The sequence below is a fragment of the Triturus cristatus genome, chromosome 5_2 (genome assembly GCF_964204655.1).
Source record: "Triturus cristatus chromosome 5_2, aTriCri1.1, whole genome shotgun sequence".
Lineage (NCBI taxonomy): Eukaryota > Metazoa > Chordata > Amphibia > Caudata > Salamandridae > Triturus > Triturus cristatus.
Genome location: NC_140588.1, coordinates 307891148 through 307914871, shown reverse-complemented (window position 1 = coordinate 307914871; position 23724 = coordinate 307891148). Strand labels below are relative to the sequence as shown.

Below are 23724 nucleotides of genomic sequence, written 5' to 3'. Positions count from 1 at the left end.
TGAAAAAAATCACTTTTTTTCACACTTATTTGTGTGGGAAAGTTGTGGAATCACCGGGCTCACTCAAATTTCCCACCTCCCAGCGTTCCCCTGGGTCTCCCGGTAAAAATGGTGCATCACTTGTGTGGGAGGGCCAAGTACCCGCGACAGGCAAGGGCCCAAAACGTAGTGTGGTGACATCAAGATTGCCTATCTCCGAACCACCTGGTTTTGCAAGGGGGGTCACTTGGGTTTTTGGCCCGGTGCACGGCGGCCATCTAGGGAAACCTACCAAACCCATACATTTCTGAAAACTAGACACCCGGGGGCTTCCAGGGAGGTATGGCTTGCGTGGATCCCCCAACGTTTCCTTACCCAGAATCCCCTGCAAACCTCAATTTTAGCTGAAAAAATCACTTTTTTCACACTTTTGTGTGTGGGAAAGTTGTGGCATCACCGGGCTCACTCAAATTTCCCACTCCCGGTAAAAATGGTGCCTCACTTGTGTGGGAGGCCCAAGTGCCCGCGACAGGCAAGGGACCAAAACGTAGTGATGCGACATCAACATTGCCTATCTCAAAACCACCTGGTTTTGCAAGGGGGGTCTCTTGGGTTTTTGGCCCGGTGCACGGCGGCCATCTAGGGAAACCTACCAAACCCATACATTTCTGAAAACTAGACACCCGGGGCCTTCCAGGGAGGTATGGCTTGCGTTGATCCCCCAACGTTTCCTTACCCAGAATCCCCTGCAAACCTAAATTTTAGCTGAAAAAAAATCACTTTTTTCACACTTTTTTGTGAGGGAAAGTTGTGGCATCACCGGGCTCACTCTAATTTCACACCTCCCAGCGTTCCCCTGGGTCTCCCGCAAAATTGGTGCCTCACTTGTGTGGGAGGCCCAAGTACCCGCGACAGGAAAGGGCCCAAAACGTAGTGATGCAACATCAACATTGCCTATCTCAAAACCACCTGGTTTTGCAAGGGGGGTCTCTTGGGTTTTTGGCCCGGTGCACGGCGGCCATCTAGGAAAACCTACCAAACCCATACATTTCTGAAAACTAGACACCCGGGGGCTTCCAGGGAGGTATGGCTTGCGTGGATCCCCCAACGTTTCCTTACCCAGAATCCCCTGCAAACCTCAATTTTAGCAGAAAAAAAAACACTTTTTTCACATTTTTTGTGTGGGAAAGTTGTGGCATCACCGGGCTCACTCAAATTTCCCACCTCCCAGCGTTCCCCTGGGTCTCCCGGTAAAAATGGTGCCTCACTTGTGTGGGAGGCCCAAGTACCCGCGACAGGCAAGGGCCCAAAACGTAGTGATGCGACATCAACATTGCCTATCTCCAAACCACCTGGTTTTGCAAGGGGAGTCTCTTGGGTTTTTGGCCTGGTGCACGGCGGCCATCTAGGGAAATGTTAGAAATGGGATTTCTGGTTGGCTAGGGCTTGCGCCAAAGCCAGGCAGAAACCACCACTCTAGTCAGGGCTGGGGAGTTACACGCCAAAGATAACCCCTGCTCACCCTCTTGGTAGCTTGGCACGAGCAGTCAGGCTTATCTCTGAGGCAATGTGTAAAGCGTTTGCGCGCGCACCCAGCAACAACACCCAAGGCCCACCACAAAGGAAACTCCACACAAGGTATTATATAAAAATAGCCTTTGTATTACCAAAACACATTAGATAAGAACACACACTCTACAATGTGCCAACAGGCAAGGGCAGAATTTACAAGGGATTATATGTACAGGGCCACATGGACCACTGTCAGGAATTAGCACTCTTAGAACATAGCACTTAGAACATAAAATTACTGTTGCACAAAATAACATATGTAGCACACAACCAGTAACTACTGGTATCAGGTAAGTACCACCTACGCAACCCTAACCACCTTAGGAAAATATTACGCAGGGAATCAGGACCTCACTAGTACCACCTGTACTAGGAGAAAAGCAACCACCTTAGTATCACAATACCTGTAGGGGTAATAGCACGTTACACATGATGCATCACATTCAGAGGTGTAGAAAAAGGCACATGATGCATAAACACACATTCAGAGGTGCAGGAAAGGAAGAATAGCGCCAAAGTCACATTAGCCACAACCTGTGGCCGTCCCTAGGCCAACTGGCCTTGAAGGGGCAAGACGCCCTATGTCCCAATAAGGCTGTGCCAGCTGCGCAAGCCACAAGCGTAAAGATCCCAACCTAAACGTTGCAGCTGCCCACTAAGTGCTGGGCAGCTGTGGGGACTGAGCGTAGGCACCACTGCGCCTTTTAAATCACGTGGGAGCCTCTCTGGGCTCTTACAGAACAATGCCCCCAAAACAGCGTTGGAGCCTCGGGGGCTTTAGGACTCAAATCTGCCCCAGTCACGTTGGAGCGGCCCGCTGCCTTCCGGGGCCGCTCTAACCACCAAAGAAACGCCCCCGTATGTTGGAGTCCCCTCTGGGACTCAGCAAGGACTTGCCCCCACACGTTGCTGCTGCCCGCTTCAGCGGCGCAGCTGGGAAGACGTCGCCAGCAACGGAGAGGTGCCCCGAGTGGCACCAACACTGCGGGGTATTCCGCCTCTTCTCACTCCCTGGGGGGGCACCGGCAGCTTTCCCTGGGGCCCCGTGGGTGGGGGCAGGCACAGGCAACGTGCTTTGGCTCTCTCCCACCCCCGGGCCCCTCCTCACCTGGTCGGCGGCTTCTTTCCGGGTCTGAGGTCCCAGGAGCGCGGGGTGGGCTCCCGGCAGCTCCCTGCTTCGGTTCCGCGTGGGGCACTTCTTCACCGACGGAGCGCGGGGTAGGCTCCCGCCCTCCGTCCGGACTCCGGCTTCCTCCTTCCAGTATAGGAGCGCGGGGTAGGCTCCCGTCGCTTCCTGCTCGTTGTCCCGCCCACGTCCCGCAAGGGCTGCCTGACTTCCTGCTGAAGCCCGGCTGCGGCGGTGATTTTCTATTACTGTGATGCGGGGTGGGCACCCGCTAGGGGGACGAAACAGAAAGCAGCAAGGTCCCCGGCGGGGTGGGCACCCGCTGGGGATATTAAGTTTCCAATAAAGCGGGGTAGGCTCCCACTCGAGCGCCACAATGCGGGGTGGGCACCCGCCAGCAAAAGCAAAGCGCTCCTAGCGCTATAAAGCCAAAAAGCGCTCCCAGGCGCTTAGGGAGTACAACAAGGTCCAGAACCAAAGTCTTGAGGAAGGTAGGCAGGGGGCAAGGCTGGGTCAGGGGCCAGCTCACTGGGCCCTCCACGGCAGGGAGGCAATCCCAAGTGGCGGTCCCTCCTGGCCTCCAGCAGCAGCAGCCCCCTCCTGTCAGGATCCCAAAAGCAGAACAGATTCTGTGGGGACACAGCCCCATTTTTATACATAGCTTTCCTTTGTTCTGGGTTCAGGGTGAGGGGGAAAACCAGTCGCAGCTGGTTGGGGTGCACCCTTGATGTGCTCAGCCCCTCACTCTATTCACTGGCAGGGCTAGGGTCGTCAGTCGCACCACAGGGGGCGGAGCCAGCATTGTGTGGGGAAAGCCCTGCCCTATTCAGGTCCAAGGTGCACTCCTCCCCAGCCATCAGCATGCTAATCTCCCTATTCACCACCGGGTGACTCCTCCTGACTCTGGGGAATCCCTAGCCCGTCACATGACCTCAGCCAGCCTATCACGCGACAAGGCACACATTTTACACTGCACACCGAAGTGCGCACTTGGGCCTCCCACACAAGTGAGGCACCATTTTTACCGGGAGACCCAGGGGAACGCTGGGAGGTGGGAAATTTGAGTGAGCCCGGTGATGCCACAACTTTCCCACACAAAAAAGTGTGAAAAAAGTGATTTTTTCAGCTAAAATTGAGGTTTGTAGAGGATTCTGGGTAAGGAAACGTTGGGGGATCAACGCAAGCCATACCTCCCTGGAAGCCCCCGGGTGTCTAGTTTTCAGAAATGTATGGGTTTGGTAGGTTTCCCTAGATGGCTGCCGTGCACCAGGCCACAAACCCAAGAGACCCCCCTTGCAAAACCAGGTGGTTTTGAGATAGGCAATGTTGATGTCGCATCACTACGTTTTGGGCCCTTGCCTGTCGCGGGCACTTGCGCCTCCCACACAAGTGAGGCACCATTTTTGCCGGGAGACCCAGGGGAACGCTGGGAGGTGGGAAATTTGAGTGAGCCCGGTGATGCCACAACTTTCCCACACAAAAAAGTGTGAAAAAAGTGATTTTTTCAGCTAAAATTGAGGTTTGCAGGGGATTCTGGGTAAGGAAACGTTGGGGGATCCACGCAAGCCATACCTCCCTGGAAGCCCCCGGGTGTCTAGTTTTCAGAAATGTATGGGTTTGGTAGGTTTCCCTAGATGGCCGCCGTGCACCGGGCCAAAAACCCAAGAGACCCCCCTTGCAAAACCAGGTGGTTTTGAGATAGGCAATGTTGATGTCGCATCACTACGTTTTGGGCCCTTGCCTGTCGCGGGTACTTGGGCCTCCCACACAAGTGAGGCACCATTGTTACTGGGAGACCCAGGGGAACGCTGGGAGGTTGGAAATTTGAGTGAGCCCGGTGATGCCACAACTTTCCCACACAAAAAAGTGTGAAAAAAGTGATTTTTTCAGCTAAAATTGAGGTTTGCAGGGGATTCTGGGTAAGGAAACGTTGGGGGATCCACGCAAGCCATACCTCCCTGGAAGCCCCCGGGTGTCTAGTTTTCAGAAATGTATGGGTTTGGTAGGTTTCCCTAGAAGGCCGCCGTGCACCGGGCCAAAAACCCAAGAGACCTCCCTTGCAAAACCAGGTGGTTTTGAGATAGGCAATGTTGATGTCGCATCACTACGTTTTGGGCCCTTGCCTGTCGCGGGTACTTGGGCCTCCCACACAAGTGAGGCACCATTTTTACCGGGAGACCCAGGGGAACGCTGGGAGGTGGGAAATTTGAGTGAGCCCGGTGATGCCACAACTTTCCCACACAAAAAGTGTGAAAAAAGTGATTTTTTCAGCTAAAATTGAGATTTGCAGGGGATTCTGGGTAAGGAAACGTTGGGGGATCCACGCAAGCCATACCTCCCTGGAAGCCCCCTGGTGTCTAGTTTTCACAAATGTATGGGTTTGGTAGGTTTCCCTAGATGGCCGCCGTGCACCGGGCCAAAAACCCAAGAGACCCACACCTTGCAAAACCAGGTGGTTTTGAGATAGGCAATGTTGATGTCGCTTCACTACGTTTTGGGCCGTTTCCTGTCGCGGGCACTAGGCCAACACACACAAGTGAGGTACCGTTTTTCTCGTAAGACTTTGGGGAACGCGGGGTGGGTGGAAATTTGTGGACCCACGCAGATTCCGGAACTTTCCACGACAGAAATGTGGGGAAAATGTGTTTTTTTTGACAATTTTTTAGGTTTGCAAGGGATTCTGGGTAACAGACCCTGGTGGGAGGCAGTCAAGTCACCCCATCCTGGATTCCCCTGGGTGTCTAGTTTTCAAAAATGTATAGGTTTGCTAGGTTTCCCAAGGTGCCCGCAGAGCTAGGGTTCAAAAACTACAGCTAGTCATTTTGCCAAAAAAGGGTCATTTCTCACTGTGAAATTGAGGTGTGACCAGGTTGCGTTTTGCGCCGTTTCCTGTCGCGGGCACTAGGCCGACCCACACAAGTGAGGTACCGTTTTTCTCGTAAGACTTTGGGGAACGCGGTGTGGGTGGAAATTTGTAGATCCACGCAGATTCTGGAACTTTCCACGACAGAAATGTGGGGAAAATGTGTTTTTTTTTACAATGTTTTAGGTTTGCAAGGGATTCTGGGTAACAGACCCTGGTGGGAGGCAGTCAAGTCACCCCATCCTGGATTCCCCTGGGTGTCTAGTTTTCAAAAATGTATAGGTTTGCTAGGTTTCCCAAGGTGCCCGCAGAGCTAGGGTTTAAAAACTACAGCTAGTCATTTTGCCGAAAAAGGGTCATTTTTCACTGCGAAATTGAGGTGTGACCAGGTTGCGTTTTGTGCCGTTTCCTGTCGCGGGCACTAGGCCGACCCACACAAGTGAGGTACCGTTTTTCTTCTAAGACTTTGGGGAACGCGGGGTGGGTGGAAATTTGTGGACCCACGCAGATTCCGGAACTTTCCACGTTGGACAATTTTTTAGGTTTGCAAGGGATTCTGGGTAACAGACCCTGGTGGGAGGCAGTCAAGTCACCCCATCCTGGATTCCCCTGGGTGTCTAGTTTTCAAAAATGTATAGGTTTGCTAGGTTTCCCTAGGTGCCGGCAGGGCTAGGGTTCAAAAACTACAGCTAGTCATTTTTCCAAAAAAGGGTCATTTTTCACTGCGAAATTGAGGTGTGACCAGGTTGCGTTTTGCGCCGTTTCCTGTCGCGGGCACTAGGCCGACCCACACAAGTGAGGTACCGTTTTTCTCGTAAGACTTTGGGGAACGCGGGGTGGGTGGAAATTTGTGGATCCACGCAGATTCCGGAACTTTCCACGACAGAAATGTGTGGAAAATGTGTTTTTTTTGACAATTTTTTAGGTTTGCAAGGGATTCTGGGTAACAGACCCTGGTGGGAGGCAGTCAAGACAGCCCATCCTGGATTCCCCTGGGTGTCTAGTTTTCAAAAATGTATAGGTTTGCTAGGTTTCCCAAGGTGCCCGCAGAGCTAGGGTTCAAAAACTACAGCTAGTCATTTTTCCAAAAAAGGGTCATTTTTCACTGCGAAATTGAGGTGTGACCAGGTTGCGTTTTGCGCCGTTTCCTGTCGCGGGCACTAGGCCGACCCACACAAGTGAGGTACCGTTTTTCTCGTAAGACTTTGGGGAACGCGGGGTGGGTGGAAATCTGTGGATCCACGCAGATTCCGGAACTTTCCACGACAGAAATGTGGGGAAAATGTGTTTTTTTTGACAATTTTTTAGGTTTGCAAGGGATTCTGGGTAACAGACACTGGTGGGAGGCAGTCAAGTCACCCCATCCTGGATTCCCCTGGGTGTCTAGTTTTCAAAAATGTATAGGTTTGCTAGGTTTCCCAAGGTGCCCGCAGAGCTAGGGTTCAAAAACTACAGCTAGTCATTTTTCCAAAAAAGGGTCATTTTTCACTGCGAAATTGAGGTGTGACCACGTTGCGTTTTGCGCCGCTTCCAGTCGCGGGCACTAGGCTGACCCACACAAGTGAGGTACCGTTTTTCTCATAACACTTTGGGGAACGCGGGGTGGGTGGAAATCTGTGGATCCACGCAGATTCCGGAACTTTCCACGACAGAAATGTGGGGAAAATGTGTTTTTTTTGACAATTTTTTAGGTTTGCAAGGGATTCTGGGTAACAGACACTGGTGGGAGGCAGTCAAGTCACCCCATCCTGGATTCCCCTGGGTGTCTAGTTTTCAAAAATGTATAGGTTTGCTAGGTTTCCCAAGGTGCCCGCAGAGCTAGGGTTCAAAAACTAGAGCTAGGCACTTTGCAAAAAAAGGGTAAATTTTCACTGCGATATTGAGTTGTGACCACGTTGCGTTTTGCGCCGTTTCCTGTCGTAGGCACTATGCCTACCCACACAAGTGAGGTACCATTTTTATCGGGAGACTTAGGGTAATTCAGATTTGTAAAGGAACTGTTATTATCTATTGACTTTCGATGCATTTCTGCTTTCGAAATGAAAGATATTGTGTAAAAAAGAAGTCATTCTAAAAAATGACTGATTATTCTCATGCTAGTATGAGTATTCCCAATTTCAGAAATGTGCAAATATCTACTGTTTCTAAACTCTATATTTTGTTCCCATTTCAGAAATACATAGGTGTCTTTCATACCGATTTTTCCATGTACACTTTTTTACAGAATAATTACTATATACCCGGTACATAATAAAAAACCATTGCAAGTTACTACTCAGTTTTTGGCTCTGGGTTCGTCGGGTTCTTGGTGAACCTACAAGTCCTATATATCCCCACAACCAGTAATGTCCAGCGGATGCAACGGTATATTGCTTTCAAAGAGCTGTCATAATTAGAAGAAGTTACAGGTGAAAACGTTGACACAAAAGGCTGTTTTTTTCAACTAATTTTCAATATATCCTACATTTAACTGTTTGTTTCTATACAAAAACCTTGATGGATCTACACAAATGACCCCTTGCTGAATTCAGAATGTTGTCTTCTTTTCGAAAATCTATAGCTTTCCAGGATCCATTATTGCTTTTGTACCCATTTCTGCCATTAACTGGAAGGAGGTCAAAAACACAAAAAATAGCAAAAATAGGCTATATCCCAGAAAAATGCCAAAACTGTGTAAAAAATGTTGGGTTTCTGACAAAAGTCAGGTATCCCCGAAAAGCTGGGAAAATGGTGATTTCAACCCCACAAACCCTTTTTTGATAACATTTGCAGGGAAAAACCCAGATGCTTTCATTTGCAGCCCGTTTTTCCAATTTTTCCCAAAAAAAAAAAACAATTTTGCTGTATTTTGGCTCTTTTCTGTGACCCATCCAGGGGAATCCACAAACCCTGAGTACCTTTAGAATCCCCATGATGTTGGAAGAAAAGGACGCAAATTTGGCGTGGCTACCTAATGCGGTCAAAAAGTTACAGGGGCCTAAGCGCGCACTACCCCAAATAGCCAAAAAAAGGCCTGGCACAGGAGGGGGAAAAGGCCTGGCAGCGAAGGGGTTAAAGAATACCCACATGAAAGGCGGAAAGGTATTGAGGCGAGTGAGGTGCACCAAAAGGTGGAAAAAAATATTAGGGCAAGGTAATTGTAACTCAGTGTGTGGAAAGGGTGGCAATGAGGGAGGATAATTATTAGTGCCAAAGCCAGCACTTAAGTCAAGGAAAAGAAGGATAAAAGACCATTGTGATGCCACATAAAAATCGGATTTCCTCCACCTAGCTCTAATGGCACTGCACCGAACGTTAGGTTGTAAGGAATTAATGTAACTTTAGGAATATATCATTGTGCGTTTTATGACACGAGTTTACCTGTTCCAGGGGATTTTATCTCAGACGGAGTAGTCCCCAGCACAAATTATTACTTCCTCCATTCTACACAAGTCGTCACTGGGTCCAAACTGGAGTGATGTGGCGAGCAAAATAACAATGGATTAAACCCAGAACAGTGACTGGGGGTGAGTATTTGAAATGTTTCAACACACCGTCCATCATTATATTTTGTGATGTTGCTATGTGTGCCTTAAGTGGCTAAGGGTATGCCCAGACGTGGGTCCCTTGCTCGCTGCACTACCGGATTCTAATAGCCTGGCTGATGAGGATTGATACCCCTGAAACCAGTCCCAGGATGCTCGTTTCCGGTCCATAGAGGACCTGGCCTGGCATATCGGGCTGGACTGTTCCCATGAGGAGCAGGGTCAAGACTGATTTGCACATGGCTGGGTAAGCATAAAGTTTGGAGAAGATAATAGAACATGAGGAAGAATATTTTTTTTAATGTGTTAAAGCAAGGATGTTTCCATCCCCCCAGCAATTTATTTAATATATAGCAAACATAAATAATGCACATAATCCAGAAAATCCCCGTGCTCCCTTGACTAGCTCGCCAGACGATTTCACGTCTACAATATGCTGATGACATTCTTTTAATGAGCAAAACTCCTATTTGCATACCAAGGTTAATTATTCCTTTTGCAACTTATTTCAAAACATAAAGAATGGAAATAAATATAAAAAAGAAAAACGTGTTATCGTTTGGCTCCAATGTCAAAAGAGCTGGCAGGTATTATTTTGATTTTTTAAAAAAAATAAATTACCACTTCTTACACCTATCTTGGTGTGACTAACAAAGGCACTTTTAAGGTTGACCTCTAATCTTTAAGAACAAAGGTGCAATCCTTGTTCCACTAATGTCTGGAGTTCACAAACACTTAAAATAAGATATAATAATATGCTAGTTTGATAAAACAAAGAAGAACCTATTTATTCATACAATTCATTTATTTTTTACAATGCGATGGTTGTTGGAACTTTAACATCAAACAGAAAAATTTTTTGTGGTCCTCCTATATTACAATCCATCCACAAAATACAATTGATTCAGATAAAATCAGCAAAGCCAACACGTTTCGTCTGAAAGACTTCCTCAGGGCCGCTGTGGTGTAGCACCATAAGGCTACTAACATCTTTTTGTATATGTCAATTGGTATTGATGCATGTAGATTGTATGAAGCTCAATAATGTGTATCAACAATAAGCAAAGTCACTGCTTAGTGTAAAGTTTCAAGAGTCCAAGGCGGTACTATTACAGATGCAAACAGTCTATGACCTGTGTATAAATATCCTCCTTGATAAGGGGTGTCTCCACCAAATGTCCAGTTCCTCATCTGGGGCTCACATGCATTTCATGGTAAGCCAAAGAAAAATAAACTGTGGGTGAGAGATGCTGAAACGCTAGTACTCTACAAGAAAAATTATACTGATGGCTATTTATGCTTCGAACAACAAGTCACAAGCCTAGATTCATTTAGAGTTTGGTCTGACAACACCTAGTTAGACGTGGGTATTAATTAAAATCTGCAAGAAACTGTGAGGCTTCAAAACGTAAACAAATCAGAGCTGAAATTTTGAGTAATTAATGACAATCATTACTGTACTCAGCTTTGGACAAGTTGAAACTTAAATTGTGTTAATGACCAGCTACTCTAAAAGTGTTTTAAAAACAAGAAAATCAATCTGTAAGAATACATTCTCATTTGCAAGAGAAGGATGAATATGCCTGTAAGTCCCATGCATGGACAGTGATAATTTAACATGATCAATCGATTCTTGGCATTAAAACTCTGACACTACCAACAAAGCAAAATTTGTTTGTATAAATGAATTTTTGCCTATACGTATTCAGTATATGATTGTTTTTTAACACTACATAGGATTTAAGGTTTTTGAAATTGGTTTAAACATGTGCATTTGTGGTTACTTTTTTCTCATCTTTTTATATATTTGTTGCAAAAGGCATGTTTTTGAAAAAAAGAAAAGAAAAGACCTGGATACTACACATATATGCGTTTTTGTTTATGTATGTACAAAGAGAAAGAAGGGATATTCATCCAATCCAAATACTAGTGTTGTCTGCCTCCATGTTATAACCCCAATGAGTTTATTAATTTTGAACGCACTTCTTTTAGAAGCATGGAGTTATCAACGTTTCAGACAAAATTTGATGAATTTCATAAAAAAGGTTTGCAAAAGCCCAGACACTTTATCATTAATGTAAAGATGAAAGTGTGCAATCAAAATGTTTTAGTAATACACAAATTTCAAATGTCAATTTGATACTGCAAGGAAATGTTTTATATTGAGAAGTAAATCAAGATGAATGCCTCTGCTGTTGAATACCAATGTTTGGCACACCTACGAAAGACTGTTGTAAGTTACATGTGTGGAAATGAAGCTCATACAAAAAATGTATTCTACCACTAAAAAGAGGGGTCTGGATTAGAAAATCTAAGTTATAGGTTAAAAATGGACTTCTGGTCATCAAACATATTGGAGAAAGAGTGCCGGCCTTTGAAAGAATTTTGAATTAAAAGTCTGAAAAAGAAGGTGCAAGAAAAATCTAATACCAACTGGGAAGATATTAAAATTAACATTGAAAGATTCCTTTAATTTGTCATATGGTCTGATGGTGCCAAGCACTATGTGGTATTAAAACATGCTCACCTTCGCTGTCTTCCCCCCTTTGCAGAATCGGCCTCCATAATAATTTCATCTTTGTCTACCTCTATTTCTCTCTTTAGTCTTTATAAATGTCAGAGCTAAAAAAGTTTGCTAGGTTGTAAGTTAGCTCATGATATTATATCAGTTCACAAGCATTGAAATAAAAACGTCTATAATGGTGTTTTCTATTTGAAATTACTCTAAAAGATTGGTACTGAATTTATTTATGTACTCAAATCTATCACCAGAAGCAGGATTCTGTACCAGGAAAATATGACAAAAAATGCCACTACATTGGAAAAAGTTTCTCTTCAAACGTCCTGCTCGAGGGCCTAAGTTATTTAGGAGCTCTACAAACCCAAATTAGAATTTCATAAAAAAATAAAAATTAGCTTTCAGAGACAACAATTAAAAATTGTGTGTTTATAGTTATAAATAACTTGGTATTTGATTGAAAAAGCCAAAATTGTTCTCAAGTGATAAACATACAAATATGAACAAAGAGTCCAACTTCAACAAAACTACGTAAACATTATTTTTAAGTTAAACAATAGAAACTATTACAAAACCACAGAATGACTTAGTAGTACCTTTTTCAAAAAAGGAGGTCATATTTTCAGAATATTCAAGAGTTTTAGAAGTGTTAGAAAAATTGACACATTGAAAAATGATAGGTGTTACAACTTTGAGTCAACGAAGTTACACAATTCTCTCTCCCAGATAGGAAACTTCAAACATTTATCAACAATGTGTATTACTGTCAACACCTCCACAACACAGGTCCCATTCTAAAAATAGCTAACACTTAATTAGTGGTAGGCGCTACCCTTCAACTTGCATGATTTGACCAATTACATTTCTACATGCGCCATTTATTACAATCTTAAAAAAAAAAAAACTTCTTACCCATCAGATTCCAGTCGTGAAGTTCTAAAATATCCTTAAATAAGTATGAAGAAAATAAGTCTAGCCCTTTTAAACAAAAATTCTGTAGAAAGAGGAAACAAATAATATGAAAATATTTCCAGTACATTGGGGAATACTCATTCTACAACATAATTTAAATCAAAACAAGATTTCTAGCACCTTCATGTGCTTTCAGAAATGAAGATTGAAAAGTTCATGTATCTAAAACTCTGCTTTAATTATTATGTTAATGTATGTGAATGACATGAAAAACAGGCTGATACCTAGAGAACACTGTTTTTAGGTCTAGTTTATTTTGATTTCGTTTTATTCCCTGCCTTTACTGCTGTTGTGGAAAGTCCACGTTTTAACTCTAATCAATTACTCTGAAGTATATCCGTTAATATCTTTGGTGTTTTTGTTAACAAAGATATGAGTTAGAAAGATTTGTAAGTAGTAGAATATACGTGACTGCCACCTCGTAAGCTTTTCTTAAATAACTTCTATTTTCATATTCATTACAAATGGGAATAGAGAATCACACATACTGCAGATAATTATGGAACAATCTGCATCTGTAAAAACAACATGGCCATTTACACCGAATAGCGGGATCCTTTTTAAGGTTAAAGACCTGTGAAATGCTTTGTCAGTCTATCCCATTAGGAATAACATTAGGGATGCTTCATTCATTTCAACAGTTGTTCTCCTACTGTCATTCTTCAAAGTAATTAGAAACATGTGTTAATCACACCATGGTCACAAGTGTGATTAGCAGTGCAACATGGTGGACACAGTTGCTTAGTGCTCCAATGCCTTCACCAGTTCTCCTGATCCATCCTGCCCCTTTCTGCACTCCTGGGGGTGGGGGTGGGTATGAACAAGTGCACTACCCTACTGCAGGGTCCCCAGGTGAGCAACAGTGGGCTGCAGAGTTTTACTACGGAGAGAATTTGATCTGGCCAGAGTGGCTAAGATGGGGCTGTGTTGAAGACCTTTGACCTGCGTGACAGTGGTGTCACCTAGGCCGTGGCACAGAGTTGCCTAGGATGGGGGCTCTCCCTTTAGGCACCGATTGAGTGCAGTGTGGCCTGGGTTCCTGCTCAAAGTGTACTTCCTGGAAGGACCCGTAGGAGCTGTTGCTGCACACTACAGTGTCAGTGCAAAGCACCCTCCTCCCAAATCCCTCCTTTCTTGTCAGCATGAAGGTGACTGAGGTAGGACATGTTCGTGGGACTGGACCTGTGGCCTGCTTGATGGCCGGGGTCACGACCTGCCATTTGGGACCGAAGATAATGTCTCTCAAGTTTGGCAGACTCCAGAGGTAGTGGGGACCACTTCGATACAGGAGAACAGTGAGTGGTGGCCTGTGAGGGTCTACTAGGAAACACTGCGGGACACACCGGTGGTAGATTGTTTGTGATCCTCTTGCTTCTTTCAACTGCTTGGCTGACAACTCGTCTGAGCTGGTGGGCCTCCAAATACAAGACAGACTTCAGTCATCTCACAGACGCTGGTGGAGAAAGACCCAGCGTTCCCATTTCTTGACGACAATGGGGCTTTGGAAGGTGTGAGGGTGTGGTTGGCAGGGGTGAACCTAATTATGGCAATGCGGTCAGTGGCCCTCAGACATACCATACCCAGGAGTGCACAGTTTATGGATGACGTGGCAGGGGATGGGACCATCCCCCTTGTATTAACCAAAAAAGAGGGGGGGACCAAGGAGCTAATTAAGGTCCAGTGTCCGCGCTCCTTATACTACTATTATAATCAACAGGAGGACAAAGTTCCTATGTCAGGGTGCAAAAAGTCGCCCATGTATCCGGGTGCTAAAAGTCACCCGTGTAATAAAACGAGAAGGAAAGAGGAAGAGGGACAGTAAAGGAAAGAAGAGATCCTAGGTATGGAAGACCCAAATGTGAGAGGGAAGATTATTTTTTCATCCTCTGCTGCCCTCACACACCCCAAGGGGTGTCATGCTTCATCATCGGGCGTTTGCTCCTCGTAGGGCCGGCGCTGCAATTCCCTACGGGTCCCCCGAAGGGTCACTTTGTCGGAGATCTTTTGGAGGATAGCCGGATGGTGCATGAGGGTGTGTGGGGAGTGGGTCATGGAGAGGGTAATGAAAATACGTGCAGTGTAAAAGGATGGTGAAATGTATTCAAGGGTAAACATGCAGCGATATGATTTATTAGTATACCCTTGGCAGTCCACAAGACTGCTAGAAAAAGTTATTGACCCAAAAAGGCCTATTTGCCAAGTTGTCAATATACAAGGCCAACATGTTTCGCGCCTCCATCGCCCGTAGGTCGTTAGCGCTTCTTCAGGACGAACATGATGAAAAGGTGAAGTGCACGTGAAAGGTTGAATATAAAGATAAAAATTAATTAATTGACCCTCTTATCTCAGCCAGGGCGGGGCAGAAGCCTGTATACCCTCATTGTGGTTACAGCTGCTAATTGGAGGCCGCTTCTGGATGGTGCCCTCTTATCTCAGCCAGGGCGGGGCAGAAGCCTGTATACCCTCATTGTGGTTACAGCTGGTAATTGGAGGCCGCTCCTGGATGGTGCCAAGAACTGCTTATAGAGTATCTCCAATGGTCAGAGGGATTGACGCCCGTATGTAACCGGGAAAAATATATATGTGGGTGCTGCCTTCTATACACCTACCCCTGTCCAAGCGTCTGCCGAGAGAAAATAATTCACGGCAAATCGCGGGGTTACATACGGGCGTCCATCCCTCTGACCATTGGAGATACTCTATAAGCAGTTCTTGGCACCATCCAGGAGCGGCCTCCAATTAGCAGCTGTAACCACAATGAGGGTATACAGGCTTCTGCCCCGCCCTGGCTGAGATAAGAGGGTCAATTAATTAATTTTTATCTTTATATTCAACCTTTCACGTGCACTTCACCTTTTCATCATGTTGGTCCTGAAGAAGCGCTAACGACCTACGGGCGATGGAGGTGCGAAACATGTTGGCCTTGTATATTGACAACTTGGCAAATAGGCCTTTTTGGGTCAATAACTTTTTCTAGCAGTCTTGTGGACTGCCAAGGGTATACTAATAAATCATATGGCTGCATGTTTACCCTTGAATACATTTCACCATCCTTTTACACTGCACGTATTTTCATTACCCTCTCCATGACCCACTCCCCACACACCCTCATGCACCATCTGGCTATCCTCCAAAAGATCTCCGACAAAGTGACCCATAGGGAATTGCAGCGCCGGCCCTACGAGGAGCAAACGCACGATGATGAAGCATGACACCCCTTGGGGTGTGTGAGGGCAGCAGAGGATGTAGAATAATCTTCCCTCTCACATTTGGGTCTTCCATACCTAGGATCTCTTCTTTCCTTTACTGTCCCTCTTCCTCTTTCCTTCTCGTTTTATTACACGGGTGACTTTTTGCACCCTGATGCATGGGCGACTTTTTGCACCCTGACATAGGAACTTTGTCCTCCTGTTGATTATACCACCCCCCTTGTCCCAGACCAACAGACCCCACGGCATTTAGAGTGGATGCATAGACAACAGTAATATAACAATGGTGTCAATGATAATGCCCCGCTGTGGACTTGAAAGCAACTTGTGCGAGTGTTGGGGGGTTCTTTGGAGTGGAGTGGTGGCACCATGATTGGTGTGGCCCTTGCTTCCCGGGGTAGACGGGACCAGCCCTGCTTCTTAGATACTGCTTGCAACAACTGATCCGTACGCACAACGCCCGAGTGGCCTGACTGCATGTGTCACCCTTGACTGCAGAGCTGGCAGGTAAGTTCTGGGAAATTATATTATTGCGGGACACTAGACACCTGAGGAACTGTTCCACACTTTTTTATTATTGTCTTTTAACTAGAACATGATTAGGGTGCCAATGTGACACGTTAGGGAAATTGCATGCATCCTTGCCCTTCGATGACAAGAGATAAACCTAACAATACCTAAACAGAGGAAGCTCAAAAAACACTTTGGAGCACTAGCACACACATCTTGGACATCATTGATCTTCCCACCGCCCCCGAGTGGAATGCCAATATCATTGGCTGAAACTTCTGCTTCCACAGAATTGATCCTGCAAGCCATTCAGACAAGACAAGGAGGTCAAAATCAGTGTGGTAGGACTTTACGTGATCCTCCTATGCCAGGACTTGCAAAATGTAGTAGACCGGGCGGCAGAGACAGATGGACACATTTCACAGTTTGAGGATTCAGTGAATGAGATGAGATCCAAAGTACACAAGCTAGAAGCCTTATCGCATGATCTAACACTGCGAGCGCAGGATGCAGAGAGATGATCCAATCGCAACTTAAGGTCCATAAAATTTCCTAAGGGCACGGTGGGGTATGCGTGGAGGCTCTTCTGGAGAAATGGCAGAGGGATCCTGAAGGCAGGATTTCCCCCTGCTTCCTTACTAAACAGACACACTGCTCAATAAGTTTAACGACACCCCAGTGGTCCTCTCCGATATCACTAATCGCCACATTCCCAAATTACAGAACGAAGACTTCATTCTGAGAACAATCCGAGGAAAAGGGGGAAATGTGCTTTGAGGCACAAAAGATCACAGTATTCTTGTATTATACAAGGGCTGTTCAAACTCAGCAGGAATCCTTCGAACAAGTCAAACTAAATATCCAGGTGGTGATATATAGATTACTGTTTCTACACAAAATTAAAAGTCTTCTTCTAAGACAAAATGATCTTCTTGGAGCCCCTGTCAGTCTTGGACATGGGTAAAGGAAAGTAGCTCTGAAATTGAAAACTCATGGAAATAACAAAAAGGGGGTTGCAATATCTTCCAGAGAACTGCACAGCCTAAACAGCAGAAAACGAGGTGCTCTCAGAACTAGAGAAAACTTAAAATTCATAAAGGAACGACCCCAAAGGCCATGAGTGACCAACATCTCTTGATTGACAGAAACTACGATGGAACTAGAAATTGACACAGCAGCAAAGAAGAGCACATGAAGACGGATTGAGTGAGGGAGCCTGTGGCTAACAGAGACCCACCAATGCAGAAGACTAAAATGTCACCAGACACATCCACTTCATCACCTTTTTCATATGTAACCCATTGTGTAAACGAGTTTGAAGAAATGTGTGTTGGGGTGGGAGGTCAGTGTGGTCGGATTGCAGGCTCAAATTGACCGGGAGTGAATATATTAGATACATGAAGGGAAGTTTGCTTCTGTGCCTGCCCTGCAGATGATATTTAAAGACTCTTCCAGCACGGAGTGGAGAGAGTTGGTTAATAACTGAAATTTGGCGCATTCCTTGTGGAGGGAAAATGTGCACGTGCATTCATAATCATACAGTTGATATCAAATTGGTAGTAAGATCACATATCTTTTTTAATGGTGGGGGTATTTTCCATTAGGGGACATCTAGGCTCCTTCTGGTCCCAGAGACAAAACAGTGATGGCTCACATGCCAGATACTTCAAGTTTTGGAAGTATAGGGAGGGAGAAGAGATAGGGATTCACGTCAATAGTGTTAGAATTCGCTATACATGTCACTGCAGTACATCCAGGGTTGTACCTTAGCATACTGGAAAGACACAGAATGACATGCTAGGGCATCCACATAGCAGAAGGGAACCCAAAACAATATGACAGCTATCACACGACTAAATCAGTCTGGATCTACTAAAATTCTGACCTGGAATGTAAATGTCCTGTTACATAAAATCATGAGGGAGCAGTTTTGAAGACTATTAAGAGATCTCATTCAGACATGGTGCTCCTCTAGGAGACCAACTTTCTGGGCATTTTCTGGCAGGCGACTTTTTTGGAGCAGCAACATGAAGGGTCCTTATGGGGATCACGGAGAGTGGCAATTCTTTTTAGAATTACATTCCAGATCATCATAAATAAGACACAGAAAACCCTTCTGGGGAAATATGTTGCCATTACGACCCTGCTGTGAGGTTCACCAGTTTCATTTATGAATGTATATGCCTCTCCACCGTTCTCTCCCTTGTTATTGAAATATCATTCTAGGCCCAATTATCTTGCAGCTCCCAAATGCAGATCTAATCTTAGGGTTGATGTGAACGGTCTGTACAATTTGTAAAAGAGCCAGGTCTGGCACAGGTACAGTCCATCAGAGAGGACCAGCAGAACAGAATGGAAGCACAACAAGAATTAAGACGACAGCCTGTTAGAACTGGGGGTCTCTAGTTGGCTGAGGTAGGTATCTTAGTCCAAATAGGGACCCTTGCTTCTAGTCAGGGAAAGGAGGAACACACTCTTCGATAACCCCTGCTCACCCTCCGGTAGCTTGGGACGAGCAGCAAGGATTATCTGCAAGGCAATGTGTAAAGTATTTGCAACCACACTCCGAGTAACACAATGATAACACCACAAATGGACACCACACTGATTTAGGAAAATAGGGTTATCTTTATCAAGAAGAAATACTATGAGACTAAACGATAAAATATCCAGCATATGCGTATTCGTAATATTTCACTGGGCCGGTTATTAGGCCAACAATCACTTGTAGGTTCTTGCGGTATTAATGAGCAGTTCACGATGATCTAATGCAGTCCTAATGCAATGCTATGCAGTTCGTAATGTAGAAATAAGACAGTCTTTAATGCAAGTATTAATGTGGATCGTTAAACAAGTAATAATGTAGTCCGTAATGCAAGTACTAATGCGGATCGTAAAAGCAAGAAATAATGCAGTTCGTAGTGCAAGTACTAATGCGGCACGTAAAAACAATTCGGCACTGATCGCGGTGCTCGTGAAGGTCTCTATGCCACTCCTGGCTGACTCGCGGTCAGCGGTAGCCAAAATATGCCCCCAATCCTGTTACGAAGGAAACTAAGTTCGGTTCCCTAATCCGACCCCGATACAGTCACTCCTCGGCGAGTACAGGCCGTGATACTGACTTGAGCGGAGGCTTGCGCTGCAAAGATGGGAAAGGCCGAGAGCGGTCAATCGTAGCACACACTCCGCCCCAGGCGGCGACACATGCACGCTCGCTGAGCCTTACCGGTGGGGGGGGGGGGGGTGCAGTCTCTCTCTCTCCTCTCGGCTCGGGCGTCACGCTGTGCGGCTTCGGGTTGGTGGTGGCTGCTCCTCACAGTGAGAGTCGGGCTACCAGGCGACGGCCTTGCAGCTGATCGGCTCCCGGCGCGACTCCGTTGATCTTCGGCAAAGGATCTCGGACCCACGATGGTGAAGGTTCACAGGTCTCTCCTTGGCAAAGGCAGGCTCGGGCCGGCTGCAGTGATTTCTCACAGCTCCCCCTTGGGACAACAGTCCCGGCCGATGGCGATAACGATCACAGCACTTCTGGTCACGCTGTTGATCGGAGCAGAGCGCAAGACTGCTGTGGGGCACACGATCATGGGGCAATTCTCACGACGGTCTCAGGATGCAAAAAGCACACGCACACAGCATCACTAAGACACACTTGGAAACTTTTATGTTCCTGATTTTGCACAACAGGAAGCCAGCTCCCCTTGGGCCCTTGGAGACAAGTTACTTCAGGACACAGCAAAGTCCTTTCAAGCAGGGGGACACAGCACACAGCAAAGTCCCTTGTCCTCTCCTTAGTAAGATCAGCAAACTGGCCAGCCCCAGAACACACAGCAAGGGCAGTCCTTCTCTTCAGTCTCTTCAGCTGTTCTTCCTTGGCAGAGGCTCCTCTTGATCACAAAGTAGTTTCAATCCTTTTTCAGGCTTGAGTTCAGTCTTGAGTTCAGGGGTTTCAGCTCTCACATTTATACCCCTAAATGCCTTTGAAGTCTGTGTGTTCAGGGGTTCTGAGCCTGGTCCAAGCCAGACCTGGGTGTCTTCCTGTAAGTGCACACCTGCTTCCTTTGATAGTGAGGGTCTAGGCCCTAGACGCTCCGCAGGAGGTGGAGCCATCCTTTGGTGTCAGCAACACAGCCCTCTTCACATCCAGGGGGCTACTCCTCCCCTCACATCAAATGCAGCCCAGCCTGTTGCTGTCTCACCTACCCCTCCCCGGTATCAGGACACTCCCCAGACCCTGTCACATCCAAACCCAGACAGTAAATACACAACCAGACAGAAGCACACAGGATGGTTTAAGACAAGAAACCAGCCACTTCTAAAAGCGTGGTTTCTAAACACACAATTTAAAAACCATCTACACAAAAAGATGTGTTATTAAATTCTGAGTTCAGGCACACTAAACTCCATCTCATGCCTATGGGAAGATATGCTGGAAACATTGGACACAGCATTCCCCATTCTGTCCTATGGGCAAGATGGTCTTGCAACAGTGAAAAACGAATTTGGCAGTATTTCATTGTCAGGACATGGTACACACCTCCGTACATGTCCTACCTTTCACATAGACTGCAACCTGCCCGGGGGTGGGGGGGAATACCTTGGGACTACTATAGGGGTGTCTGATGTGCATAAAAAGGGAAGAGTAAGGCCTGGCAAGTGGGTGCACTTGTCAGGACAACAAGGCAGTTAAACTGCGCGCAGGCACTGCATTGGCAGGCCTGAGATCTCTTTTTAGGGCTACTTGTGTGGGTGGCACAATTAGTGCTGCAGACCCACTAGTAGCATTTGCACTACCAGCCCTGGCACACAGTGCACTTTACTAGGGACTTTACTAGTAAGACAAGCATACCAATTATGGACAACCAATTACCATAACACTTTATACAGGGAGCACTTGCACTTTGACACTGATAAGCAGTGGCAAAGTGCCCAAAGCGTCTAAGTCGGCAACATCATGTCAGGAGGAAGGCAAAAAATTTAAGGAACTTTAGCCAAAAAGGGCCAAGTCCAACACAGCCCAATCAAATAAATAGATTGGAAGCACACCCTGGCAGCACTTGAACACACTAAGTGGCACCCTCACATATGATGAAAGGCCTAAACAAAAATTACGGTAGCTCCCCATTTAAAATTTGGTTAGGTTAAATTGTTAGCACTACCATTCAATGACTGCTTTATTCATGAGCAGGTATGGTGCATTAGAGTAATGAACATCAATGGCCCCAGGAAGTGTTCATGGGAAGTAATGAGCATTCACCCCTTGTGGCAAAAACGAGCACAGAAGAGGGTCAGTGTCATAAGCACTAAAACTGGACTGCACGTGTTGGAAGCCATCAAGAAGCATCGACATTGGCCCCAGGCAATAATGAAAAACAACGTTGCCATGAAGCACCAAAGGTTAATAGATGTCGCTGGCAACAACTCTCAATAGGCCCAGTTAAAAAGCATCGACAGCAGCAAGCAGTAACGACACAATGACGAGAGGAAATGAGCTTCAATGGCACCACGTTTAAAGAGCCTTTCTGGGCCAAAGAAGTAATGAGCATCAACACCCACAGGAAGTAATGGACGTCAACGGCACCAAACAGCCATAAGACCGTATCAGCAGGAAGAACCCTTTCAGTGCATTGACTGCAGCCCCAACCTTTGGCAAAGCAGGGGATTGGTGAATGAAAACCACTCCTAGCCCTTTCACAAGGTTAGTGGGTGAAAACGCCTGCAGATAAACACGTGGCAAAGCAAGGAATGCTCCTGCCATTGCACAAGGCCTGGAGGGGCTAGGAACAGCAGGGGAAGCTTTGCTCCTGTGAAATATATTTAAAAACATGGAAGAGAGCCCTGGGAGGCAAGGATGGGGAAGGGCTTTACACTGGTGGTTGTGAGGAACAAGAAAACGTGAAGGCTGGTGGGAGGAGGAGGGTCATATGGGTAAATAGTAGACATCAAGGACGATGCTTCAAAAAACACATTTTTTTTAAAAGTTAATGTTTTTGTTAGAAATAATTAGAGCATGAACGCAAAGCTGATGCAGGTTTAGTGACCAGCGTATTTTCCCTTTGTAGGTCCAAAAGAGCTTCATGGAAAACACAATGAGAGTCACCTAATTGAGGTGAGCACAACATACACCGGCCAAACGCAGTGAACAGTTTTTCAGACATTGATTTGTTTTAGTGGCTAAAGTTGATCATGGAGCACTTTCCCTGTGAAATCAAACTCCATTTGTCTTGGGATCCTCCCCATAAAACTTAGCCCCACCCTATTTGACCAACTGACACCAAATGGGTGCAGATATGGAGCACTGTGTCATCTTTAACTTTGGGGGCGTGTATGCTTCCGCTAACCTGTGTGAGAATGTGTGGTTTTCCCAATTAATTAAACTCTAGAAATTTGAGGTGTTTTGACAACAGACTTTCTTTAATGTCTTCAGTGTTACAAAGCTGTATAATAAAACATGATTCCATCGTGTCACTGATATAATGCTAGTTCCTGTGGCTAGGTCAGGGTGAAGGACAGGTAAGTTGAGATTGCATTGGATATATGCGATCACCTGTTGCATTTGTTATAAGCAGAGAAACATCTAATGGCTGCTTGTTGCACCAAATGGGGTTAAAGCACCGGAAGGCCTTGCAAGACAGGCTACAAGTAAATAAACTGAAGTTTCTGCCCGAACAGAAAAATCTCTTGGCCTTTCTAAGCTGCTCTCCTGAACAATGAACAGTGAGCACTAAGGCTTCTCATGGAACTAGGAGTTATTTGCAGCTCTGCATGTTGATTTAATGCAGACACTACTGATGATGCATTAAACTGCCACTCACATGATATTGTGCATTACAAGTCATGCGAATCTACAACAAAATGCAACATTTCACACTACTGAACTTTTACGCAAGTCTACAAATCACCCAAGGTACTGACCGTGGCTCCTTTAAGGAAGGGCTCTCCTTATCTAGGGAAAAAAAGAGGGGACAACTCTGCGAGGTTCTCTCACAACCACTGTTTGAGAGCCTTCAGGGGCAAGAACGCAAAACACCCCCCTGATGAAGGGCTTTCCAGGGATGATCTTGTGTGCTGTCAACTGGCCCTTTTGCACACCCGTGATCCAGGAGGACTGGGCTGCTGAGCGCAGTTACGCAATCACAGAGGCTGCCAAAGTGGCTGTTCACTGTCCTGCCAGTCCAAGAAATAGGTCTCCATCTTGTAGGTTCTCTTTCTATACATGTGGTCCTAAACTCTCCTGTACCTCACTCTTTGTGCGTTTGTCTGCTCGTTCAAGGAGGTACAATATGTGGTAGCGGAAAATGCACTTTATGCATTCACATCTTTCTAATCAGACAACTCTAATTAAGGTTGATTGATAAGAATTCGGGCATAGTGTATTATGGAATTAATTTTTTATTGACATATGCACCTATAGTTACCCAATGTAAATTTTTTTCCTCATTGTATTGGTAGTT

At 45.8% G+C, this 23724-nt stretch overlaps 1 protein-coding gene across 2 annotated transcripts in view; it reads right to left on the bottom strand.

Annotated features, from left to right (window-relative positions):
• Nucleotides 1-23724, bottom strand: part of DROSHA (drosha ribonuclease III) — a 533090-nt gene that overhangs the window by 284730 nt on the left and 224636 nt on the right. For both annotated transcript variants that reach the window (XM_085607071.1, XM_085607072.1), the window contains exon 11: nucleotides 12495-12576. In XM_085607071.1, coding sequence (XP_085463197.1) covers nucleotides 12495-12576 — 82 coding nt within the window. The remainder of the gene's footprint in view (nucleotides 1-12494; nucleotides 12577-23724) is intronic.